Genomic DNA, 12088 nt, shown 5'->3' on the forward strand with positions numbered 1-12088 from the left:
GATACTAGCTATAGTAATGCCATGTCTCCTTTCAGTTTGGTCACAATAGTTTCGGTAGTAAACAAGTTTGAAAACCGTTATTATGTAAACAAAAAACGGTGCACCGTTGCAAAATTCTGATGCAAGAGCTATGTTAGTCGTATGCTCTATGGTCGTATGACCTAATGGGGAATCCCTCAGAGGGTTGAACCTCCATGGTTGAATCATACTGGGGAATTACACTTGTGGTTGAACCATACTGGGGAATTACACTTGTGGTTTCGCAATTCTCGTCGTTTCTTAGACAAAATAAATCTTGGTCAAAGCTCAAAAGAAGTGTTGCCATCAACAAGTTCCAACTTGTTATGGTCGGGGCTAATTAACTGCATGAGCATTGAGCAATATTCGACCTGCTTTGCGACCCAGTTTCAGCAAAGGAAACTGCAGAAGAAACTGTGCCTAATCCCTCAAATTATGCCTACAACTGAAAGCCAATAATCATAGTCTAAATATAATTATTCTGGAATATTTTTGAAGAAGGATCAAAACTGTTACAAAAGGTTTCTTGTGTATTAACTGTTTTTATAAAAACATTAAATAATACTTTATCCGAAAATGAGCTTGATTTGCGATGGCAAAAAAAAGTTTTTGATAGATTCGGATAATTTGATAGATTATAGATAAACTCTATAAGCAATTTTACAATCCAAACTACATGTAGGGCCTATCTTCAGTTGCCACCAGCAATAATTCAAATCGAACTCATTGCACAGTACCCTCGCCTCTTTGCCACATATGTACTGACCAAAGAATAATATGCGTACACCACTTACTAGGCGCCTTTTGCCCACCACACCAATTTATGGTAAACTCATAGAGCTATTATTATAAGCTCTATGGGTAAACTTAAATGGCGCCCTCTATGTCATGAATGATACAATAACAAGATGGCTGCCTCCATGATGACATTGATTTCTCACGACCCCATTGTGTGCTATTTATGTGAAGATTCCACACTTAACTAAATCGGAAAAATATGTTCGTACAAAGCTTTGACCTCAGGCTTCTGTATAATCAGGAAATAAGAGGTAGGCTAGGCATAGTGTAACTAAACTAGTCTGTACATGTATGATGTAGTTAACTTTAAAGGAAACAAATAGGCCGAGTAAGTCTTGGACCTGTTGTCATGGTTGTTGTGCCCATTCTTGAAAATCACGCAATCTTAAGAATGTGCGCGCATTCTTAAGAATGAGCGCCCATTCTTAAGAACGAGCACGCGTTCTTAAGAATAAGCGCTCATTCTTAAGATTGGGTGGGAATATCACGTGCACAATTTATGAATTTTGCCCAATCTTAACAAACATTGCACGACATAATTATGTTAAATGAAATGTATAGCGGTTAAAAGGGAAACAATTTATATAAAGAGGAAAGAAAATGTTCTATGCTTCTGTACTCGTATAACTACGATAATTTGAATCAAATTAAACCTGTTATTATTGCTTTTTTTCTGCCCACTATGGGAAGTTTTGTAATAACGGAGGACTGGGAACTAGTCTGGGAAGTGCTTTGTTTAGGCTAGACAAGTTACAAGTCCCTGTATGTATCATATGCATGCCACAAAAAAAAAACGATGTCCAGAAGCTGCCAAAATTGCTCTTTTGACTAGATAGAATCCAGCTCTGCGACGTAATGGTGGGGTGTGAACAATAAATTGGTGGCAATTTAAATGGGAAATAGCATTAGCACTATGGGATGTCGCAGTATTCATTCTCATTCTTCACATTCTTCATTCTTACGTCCACCCCCCCCCCTTTTTATTATCCAAAAAATCTGAATTCTTTCCACTAGTATTATTATGTCTCTTATTTTTTCCCGGTCCCCCCCCCCGGCATAATCAATACGCCTATACTTATCATATCCACTCTACTTTTCAGCGCCTTGCGTTGCAACAGTATAATTATTGAGAATCAGTGAACGAGGATGCAGCTAGACTTGCCAAGCGCAGCCGGTGCTCGGCATCGACAAGACCGTTATCTTGTCGCGCATTCTTAAGAATGTGCGCTCAATCTGGAAGAGTTATTTTTTGCGAAGATTGCGCAAGGATCCAGTTGCACATTCTTAAGAATGTGCATGCACATTCTTAAGAATGCGTGATTTTCAAGAATGGGCACAACAGACCCAACATCGCCTTTTTAACATTCGGACATGGTCTGGCGATAGTAGGGTCCAAGCTAATCCTGATATCATTGTATATATATGCTGAGCAACACAATTCTGTCATTGACCCCAAAACCCAACATTGCCCAACAAAAACATCAGATTTCACCCTCAAAACGGTTGTGGATTTATGTATTATGATAATGAGTAGACTGGATCACGTTTGTAAATACAAGTGCATTTCGAACGATAATAGGGAGTCGGGAACTAGGGCAGATTTTATGGATGGAAACCAGCTAGCTAGTTCCCGACTCCCTATTTTAAATTTTTTTAAAAACATTTTTTTGAATTTTTTAACATAGCAAATCATTTTCTACCCATTTTTTTTTCTGATCTAAAGACGTCAATTAGAAGTTGATTTCCGAGGGTGCACGATAACCCCTTCTTCCCACTAAAAACAAGGCTACGAGTAACGCGCAGTAGGGTTTATGGTCAAATCCTGAATGGCCTATCACCAATACTTTAGGCCAAAAAATATATCTGCTTCCGATTACATGGCATTCGAAAATAGGGTAGGTAGGGACTTGTTTTTTTCTTGCCATTTTTTTTATGTACAGTCATATGGAGGCGTCTGCGTGTAGTCAAGTGTAAAAGGTAGAAATTGAAGGTTTTGTGTTTTTTTTTCTCATTTTTCCAATAACAAAATTAGGGTTGGGCTGTCAAAATAGGGTAGGTAGGGAAAACAGAAGCAGAAGTATTTTTTTTTGCCTTACTTATAAAAATCACATTCTTATTTTTCCTTTCTCACTAGATTTTGGTTGATTTCTTTGAATTCTGATTGAACAGTTATTGGCAACGGTACCGGGTCAGTAGGATCTTTTCATCCAGCTCCCCACTGACACATTTTATATGGAGATGGTCACCGCTATCAACAAAGGGTTTTGTTGTGGAAACGTTCATTAGATGACACCGACAATAATTCAAACTTGATTTTACAAAAGTGAACTGTGAAACAACAAGGTTATACACATACATGTAATGTTGATCACAACCATTCTCTGACTCTGTTAATTAATGCTTTACCTTGTTATCTTTGAGTAGAGAATGGTCCACAGTGTCTTGCCGACTTTCAAGACTTGTTTGTGATTTGCACTTCTTTGCTTAACCATCACTGATTTAAAACACACTTATCTATCCTCAGAAATTCAGTCTCTAATCTCAGATTGATTGCATCGAATTTGAAGTGACATTCAATTTCAACTAAGAATTTGGCTGAACTCAAAAAAGCAAGACTGTCTGTGTTTGCAGTTACTGTTTATTTTGGATACATTCTCACTGCATCACCATGGCAGTGAATAAAAAATCGAAGGATAACAGTGCAGGAACAACCAATGCTAATAGTGTATCCCAGAAGACATCTATTAGCAGTTGGGTTCGGAACCGGCCTACGGCCCACCCGGCCTCGGTGTGCGCCGGGTCTGCCATCGGGGTACATTACCGTGCAAACGTTGGATCGTGTCAGCAAAGGCTACTCAGCGAGATCAAGTGTTGTCTATACAGCCGAGTTGCTCCTTCAGGCTTTTCGGACTTCTCCAAGCAGAACGGGCATGAGGCAATCTTTAACCTGGAGTTCTCTCCAAATGGGTACGGACAAAATATTTATACCATTATCCATAACCGGTGGCGGATCCAAATGGGTCCAAGTTGTAGGGGACCTAGGAGGCTTCATTTTCTGGAGGAGTGCACCCCCCCCCCCCCCCCCCCGATTACATCACTGAGCACTGTCTATAACCTTCTGTGATACTTAAAAATCCCCCAAGATTAGAAGATTGTGCAGGATTGAGGACGGAACAACCAAGCTACAGCAAGGAGATAAATCAACTTGAAATGGCACTTGATCTAGACAATGAGCCGATATAGAAATTCTTTGCATTGTACCCATCTTTGAGGTGGGTACTTTTGTCCAACAAGGATTTACATGAGAATACCTCTTGTTAATTCATTGTTACTTAATTTAATTAAATAACCAAAAATAACCCCAAAACTGTTCAATGCAAGGGGTCTATTTCTGCTCAGTGTTAATTTGCTAAAATTACTTCAACTTGAAAGCAATTGTTACCTTTATGTGAACTAAAAGTTGAACCTCTCCTCAAGTCACACTCAAATTCTCCCTACGGTCCACAGTGATGTCCTAGTAGCAGCTTGTGAGGAGAATAGCATGTTGCTGTTTGATCCATTGACAACCAAGCATATAACAGCGGTTCGCAATGCCCACTCTGACTGTGTCAACTGCATTAGGTAGGTGAATAATAATTGCTTATTATATTTCTTGACCTATGGTATGACCAACCGTTAAAAATGGTTTTAATTTTGGCCCCGTGTTCATTGCTAAAATGCACAATATGGATTGTATATGATTATGACTAACAAGACCACTTGAAAAGTAGGTTAATGCATTATAGAACAATTACATGTACACATCACAAAAAAATATGTACATGTACTGTAATGCGCACATCACAAAAATAAAAAACATACACTGTAATGCACATGTGCAATGTACAGTTACAGTTGTATGGCTTATTGAATCAACTTACTAAATGCTGATTACATGGGACGAAAAACGGGGACTGAAAAAATAAAAAATTAAAATTGTAACTATAATAACCACTCTTCAGTTAAAATTGTTTTGACACTTGAACTGTAGATTTTTGGACAGCAGGACATTCGCTTCGGGGTCCGACGATTCCACCATTGCATTGTGGGATATCCGCAACCTGAAACAGAAGATCCGATGCCTGCAGGGTCACACCAATTGGGTCAAGAGCATTGAGTACTGCCGGCAAACCAGACGGCTAGTCACGTCGGCATTTGACGGCAACGTTGTAACTTGGGACATCAATGGGTAAAGACAAAATATTCTAACACCAGTTTGCCGAACTGGACAGAGGCATTAAATGTACATGTACATATATTTGTTTAGCAGAACGGTTACCAACCAACATGTCATGTGATATTGTTGTAACTAGAGCTTCAGCAACGTTTGATTTGTTGCACATGAACTTGCTACACAGTATTTTCTACTGAGCAGATCCATGAAATTTGGAAATTTGCTTTTGGAAATTGATTTATTTGTGTGTGAAATCAGAACAAAAGTTAGTCTTGGAGCTGAATAAACTCAAAATGTGTGGAAAGTTTCCACACAAAAACATGCATCAGCCATGCTGCTGATCAAAACCGTGACCAAAAAGGGAATGAATAATCTTTACAAGAAATAATCAAGTACTTACGGGCCAATTTTTTTTTTCCCCCAGCTATGAGGAGAAAGGCACACCTCATGAGAAAGTCTTCTATATCGAGTCTCTGATGAGGACGCGGCTCACGCCCGACTGCACCAAATTGGTCATGTCCACGGCTCGGGGATTCTACATCATCGTCCATGACCTCAACCTTTCAACTTTGAACTCTGACCTGGCCGGGCTGGACTTTGCCCGACACTACCAAGGGGTTGGTCTCGGGGAAGAACCGAGTGAATTTGATGGAGAGCTCGGACTGGAGAGAATCTGGCAGGGACGGAGGAGGGGCAGGAATCGCGTGGAGCTGGTGTCGGATTTCCCCGATGGAAGTAAAGCGTCTTGCATTTCGTCCCTGGTTGTGCATCCTCAGGGATGGGCTATGATGTCTAGATACACCACACGAGATAATGATGCCGAGGTTAGAACAACATGTTTATGATCTAAGAGACAATCAATTAGTGAGCAAGTTTCTATTAGAAATACAATTAACCACAGTGTGACTATTAGCACTAAAACACTTGTTGACCTCGTCAGTAGGTGGTATAGTTGAGTAAATAATTCAAGACCAGATTTCCAGGGTTTGTTGCAATACCCGGGTGCACCATAACAAGTGGTATAACAAGTGATACAACATTGTGACCGTTGTTTTTAACAAGAGATGTTTGCAATCCAACTTCTAGTTGACCAATGGTCCTCGATCGAACTCAGTGATGGAAAAAACAATCAGGCCACATGTAAAAATAGTCATGTGACATATTAGCTTGTGGCTGGTCCGGAGTTGATATTTGCTTTATAGCTCACAAATTTGCCAAATTATATGAACAAACTTTTCTGCTTTTCAGTTCATAGTCCGTAGATATTCAACTTAACAGATTGACCTTTTCTTTTTCCTCTAACAGTGGACATGTGTTCATGATCTTCAAGATCCTGTACCAGAAGCATCACACGGTGACACAGTGGTGACCAGACCCCCTGCCAAACGTCTGATGTACTACACAAAGGAACCCACAGACGGTCAGGGTTACATTAAAGAACTCAGTGTTAGTCCTGACGGTCGTTTGATCTGCTCCAGTTACGGTTTCGGGATCCGACTTTTGGCGTTCGACGACAAATCAAGTGAACTCTGCGACATACAACCCCACACCGTGCGGGAACTGCGGCAGGTCAAGTTCCTAGTCAGACACAAGAGTACGGTGTTGACTTCGCGGTTTTCACCCACTCACTGTCTGCTAGTCTCGGGTAGCATGTGCGGGAGGGTCGCTTTCTATCAGCCTAAATTATGAATACAGTGCCTCTTGCATTGAAATGTTTTCCATTATTAACAAATGTTTTCCATCTGTCTTTGATGACACTTTTTACACGGTGCATCCCCAGACATGATGCACTTTGACTTTTTTCTTTAGTGCCTGGCTTTGTAAAGTCTGGTTCACACAACTGTGAATGTGAATTTCTTTGCAAATTCAAATTTTCACTCTGCTAATTCACAAGGTGTAAACTCTTGACAATTTTTGCTGTGAATTTTTTTGATGTCAAATTCGCTTGTGTTCACAGTGCACCCTTTCAAAATGAGAACATACACTCCTGACAAACATGAATTGTGGTATGTGAACTGAGATAAAAATAAGGCAATAAATATGTGCTTGGCCAATATCAATAAAGTACGTTTAAAACCCGGCTAAAAAAACCCCTAACTCCAGTAGGCCTTCTAATATTCTCTCTCTGTTAAGCAAGATTGGTACCAGCTATGGCCCATTCAGTGGAATCCACTGGTCTCCCATGGGTCCCAGCATACATAAAATACAATAAACGTAAACAGTCAATATTGAAAATACACATTCACATAGTTACATTAATTTTGTCATCAAGCATTAGAAAATAGGACCCTGCCAAAGATAACATAGGCATTAATTTACATGTTAAAAACCCACAAATATATGTGAATGTAATGAAAGATAACATGATGTGACCGACATTTTATCTATTCTCTTACAAATTGTTTTCACCGGTTTACATTTTTCCAACAATGGGATTGTGAAAGCACCTTTGTGCGGGCAAGGGAATACATCATATGCTTCATTTGTATTAAACTGAATGAGATGATTTTGGTAATTTAATGTGTGTGCAAACAGGAGAAGGCGCTTTCTGATCACTTTCGAGAGGCTAGAAAGTAGTGGACGGGACACACCACCTGCGTTTACTCTTTGCACTTACTGGTTCGTGCACAAAGCCATAGCGTCTTTGCACGAGTGTCAGGCATCATTGTCAGTGCTTTGAATGTCTCTCCCAGTGGCCTCCTCCAACTCTCCTTTTCTTATCATTGAGGGGGTACCTGTGGAGCCTGTATCATTATTGTTAAGATGCACTTTCATCATGAGCACATTTGTAGACACCACACGGGAGATTTGATTTTGTTTTTACGTGTATAGTATTTATTCATTTGCAGGATCATGTTTTATCACTGAAATGCATGGTTTGAAGTTTTGAAATTTCATGAAGTGTAGAGTGAAACAAAGGAATTGTGCACTGTTGTGATAATGAAGGTAATAGTACCATCAGGTACCGTTTTGGAAAGAATCAAGTAACTTGGACAAAATAGTTACAGGTTTGTATTTGCATTTTATTCATTGCAATCAAACCAATCATAAGTTGTATGCATAACACGCAAATTGTTGGTTTGGGTTTTCTATAGACAGATTTATATCAATGTTTTTAATTAAGATATGTCTACTATTACTTTGGAAATGTATACATGTACTTTTATTTTGAGAAATTTAAATACAACCCACAACTCAGAATGTCAAAGACCAAGTTATACTGATTGAGTTTGTAGGCCTCAGTTATCGTCGAGTCTGTGATCAATTAAATATCAAATAAAGTGATCAGCAAATCAATGTATTTGAAGCATTATCTTTCTCAGTGGTTTTGGTGGTTTAATGGTAAAACAACTAAATAATTGTTTTCAGTAATTGACTTTTTTTTATTTGATCGATGATTAAATGACTGGTTGGTTGATTGATTGTTTTGATCGATGGATGAATTTATTCAATCGATTGATTGATAGATAGATTAACAGACGGATTGACTGATCAATCATTTATTTGATCATCAGATTTTTGATAATAAATCAATTGATTAACGAATTGACAAATTGATAAAATGATTTCTGAAACAATTATTTGATATTCTACTATTATTAGTTAATTGATTATTTGAGCTGTTTTCCGTTTGTAATGCTTCCTCCACCATTCAGATCAATGTCATGTCTATAAATAGATTCAAATGACAAAGCTTCAAGTACTTTTCATTTATTATCCACAACTGAAAAAAATAAAATTTAAACATGTTTTTTTAAATAATGGGTTTGTCAACAATTGCACAAACACGGACTTTATCAATTCCCATGAACTAGCAATCAACGTCTGAAATTCTCCATAGACAAATTAATTTGAAATTGCCAGCTTACCATGTTTAAAATATAAAGATGTAGAGAATGTTTCAAAGCGATAGATAAGCTTGTATCCCCGTTATTATACCAAATACATGTAATGTGATACGGATAATTAGCTTAACCTACGACAACAAAAATCTAAGTATGTTTAAACATGTAATTCACCCAACATTATTTTATATATTTCCTATTAAGCAACAACATAACATAACATATGGGACAATCTAAACTTATTTTTTACATCTTAAAATACTAAATAAAATATTAAATTAGTTTAGAAATACTTAATCATTCTCTCTGCAATGCACCGACTGTTTTTGAGGGTTAGCAATATCATTGGGAATGAGCAGGGTGCATTCCAAGTTAAATATTGATTCTGGGGGTAATAAATTCAACTGCCTTGCTTCTAGCGAGATCATAAATGGACTACATCTGAGCACACACACATATAAGCATACCCAGACTACATGCACACGTGGTTCCTTTAGATCAGCGACTTGAGTAATAAAACTATAATGCATATTTATGCCTTGTGGATATGCACGCTCGGATACAGTTATTTAATTAAGAAAAAAAAAACAGGATTTGTTTATGAATGGTTCAGATATAACATGTATGGATAGGACACGATGCGTCACTGTACTTACCAATCTGGTTGCATGCACCAGGTAATTATACATGTAGACAATGACATTTCCGCTATTCCAGCAATTGAAAGGGAAGTCTATACTGGTGTAGGTGCTGAAAATTAAATACATTTGTTAAAATACAAATATTTGAGAAAAAGTTGGTTGCATTTTGATTATTCCAAGAATCGAAAGTAAACTGAATGTACATGTACATTGTACATGTGCAGTCTATACATTGTCCTTGGGAAGATGTAGACATTCAGATATTTAATTACGAGAGTGCTAAACATTCCATAAATATTTAGTTGCATTTTAAGTGAGCACCATTTAATCATATCTAGCAAGATATGTGAAAGAGGGAACCCCTCTTTTGCGTTGGTCATTGTGTTACCAGAATCTTGGGAATTCTTTTGAGATATTGGGGGGGGGGGGGGGGGGGGGGGGGGTGCACGTGCTAGGTAGCAATAGTCTAGGGTGTGTAAAGGGAATAGGGGATGTTGGGGGGGGGGGGGGAAACCCCTCCGTCACATATCGTGCTGGGTATACATTTAACTTTTATCTTTAAAATAAAATCACACCTTTTGACACTGATGCAAATACCTAAAGGTAATATACAACATTGGCAAAAATCAAAACACAAAAACTACTGGGCAAACTATGATGAAATACCTACTTGACTCTAATAATAGTCTCAAGCATCCTGTGAAATCGTGGCACCTGGTGTGCTGTCATTTTCAAGAAAAGTGGAATTTTTGCATCAATTTCCATTGATGGTCAGCCAACCATATTTGGAAATCGAAACTGACCTTTTTTTCTTCAAATAATGCCCCCAATATACCAAATTAAGTTACCGGTAGTTCACATTTTTTTTTGCGATCAGTTACACATTCGTGAACAGATGCAAGTCAGCTAGTCTGGTTCCCTGACCTGACAATTCCTGCGACGTCTATAACTTGCTCCGTTTCATCTGCAGTAGGGTCAGGGAACCTTACCATTTCTTTATCTGTATGCATTTACTTCAATTACCAATGATGATGCACTGACAATTATTCTGTCAATAAGGCATTAATGTTGTCTTAGTTTTAGTGCACAGAAGTGAAAAGTGGATATGTGCAAATTTGCAAATGTTTGTGAACGTAAAATGTTCATCAAATTTTAAATACAGCTATGGCTTATTCACATGCTTTTGGACAAATCTTTTGATTATCACTGTTGCATATGTACATGTGCAATTTTTTGTGCAAGTGCAATATTTTCAAAAAGTACTTCATTTAAAAAAGAGAATCATTTTCATTCATTGTTCTTCACTAAGCAAAAATCCTAGATTTTGATACTTTTTTCATCACAACAGTTACTATTCAACTCTCTGATTTTGGAAAAAAATGTTAACGTGATTAACAAAAACCTAAGTATAATACACATGGAATAAATTCTCACAATGGAAAAAAAAACGTAATGCCCATTCTTGCAACATTTTTAAAATTAAAAAAACAACAACAAAGAGAAATGGTGCTGTGTTGTTATTCACATTTGTCACAATTATTGAACAAGTTTCTAACACAGAAATGTGCTTCAAAAACAACAATTTCATCACTTTTTCCGGTAAAAAAAAAGTTGCTCAAAATCTTTTTTACTAGAATGTTTACATAATTAAACAGCATTAAACTAGTAACCAGGGGCCACTTTCATGGATCTGCTAAGCACAGAAAATACATGCTTAACAAAAACTGGTTACCGGCTATCATATGAGATTCACTTTGTTTGTCATTGGTTCTCTGCTGAGTTTGGCTTAATCTCTGCTGAGTTTGGCTCAGCAATATCTTTTGTGCCAGCGGGAAAATCCACAGATCAATACATTTTGTATTTCCTTCTTTAAAAACATCTCTCAGAGAACCTGTGTTCCACGGTTCATCTCACTATCCAATACAGGCTTCTGTGGCAGCTTGATGTCAGCCGTTCTTTAAAATGCTTTAACCCTAACTCCCTAGCATTATTTATTAGGAACCATACCAATCCTGGCAAATTCCAACACCATATGGGAAACTGCACACACATATTTCTGACTTTGATTCTGGATGTGTGCCAACCCAATGTTAAAGACTGTCAGTTTAGGGGTACTGTGCTCATCCCAACAGATTCCAACCAAACATGCCATTGGGGTTTGATGGGTTGAGTTCTGTTAGGGCTCATTAATGTAACTAGTTGTCTAACAACAATGGTGTGACTTCACTATGCTTTTCTCATGAATAAACAGTTTTCCCATCAAAAGTACTGAACACACGTTCTCTGAGAGACATTCTCAAAGGCAAAATTGATCTGCAGAAAATCCACCAAGCAATTTTAATTCAGTTAAGCAGCTGTATGGTGAGTGGTGTTACTGGTGATTCTGGGCCGAATTTCATGGCGCTACAAAGCAGAAACAAATAGTGCTAAGCAAAAATTTGCTGAGTACCAGTCACAAATGATACACATTGAATGAAATGTTGGTTGGTGACCTGTCAGTGCTAAGCAGATAGTTTCTGTGCTAACAAGCTCCACAAAAGTGACACCCGATAATGGCCCACTCAACAAACATA

The 12088-nt window shown here is 38.0% G+C and overlaps 1 protein-coding gene across 4 annotated transcripts; it reads left to right on the forward strand.

Annotated features, from left to right (window-relative positions):
• Positions 1–896: 896 nt before the first annotated feature.
• On the forward strand, positions 897–8583 carry LOC119739941 (DDB1- and CUL4-associated factor 10-like). 4 transcript variants are annotated; one of them, XM_038215087.1, is made up of 6 exons: positions 897–1067; positions 2951–3783; positions 4324–4437; positions 4847–5044; positions 5454–5853; positions 6335–8583. In XM_038215087.1, exons 2-6 carry the CDS (start codon positions 3485–3487, stop codon positions 6716–6718), a joined length of 1395 nt encoding a protein of 464 aa, XP_038071015.1. In that variant the 5' UTR covers positions 897–1067; positions 2951–3484; the 3' UTR covers positions 6719–8583. The 4 variants fall into 4 exon arrangements, with proteins under 4 accessions (XP_038071015.1, XP_038071014.1, XP_038071016.1 ...); XM_038215086.1 differs by having other exon boundaries at positions 2986–3783; positions 6335–6718; XM_038215088.1 differs by having other exon boundaries at positions 3341–3783; positions 6335–6718.
• Positions 8584–12088: the final 3505 nt, after the last annotated feature.

Source organism: Patiria miniata, unplaced genomic scaffold (assembly GCF_015706575.1).
Source record: "Patiria miniata isolate m_02_andy unplaced genomic scaffold, ASM1570657v1 HiC_scaffold_4, whole genome shotgun sequence".
NCBI classification, from domain to species: Eukaryota; Metazoa; Echinodermata; class Asteroidea; order Valvatida; family Asterinidae; genus Patiria; species Patiria miniata.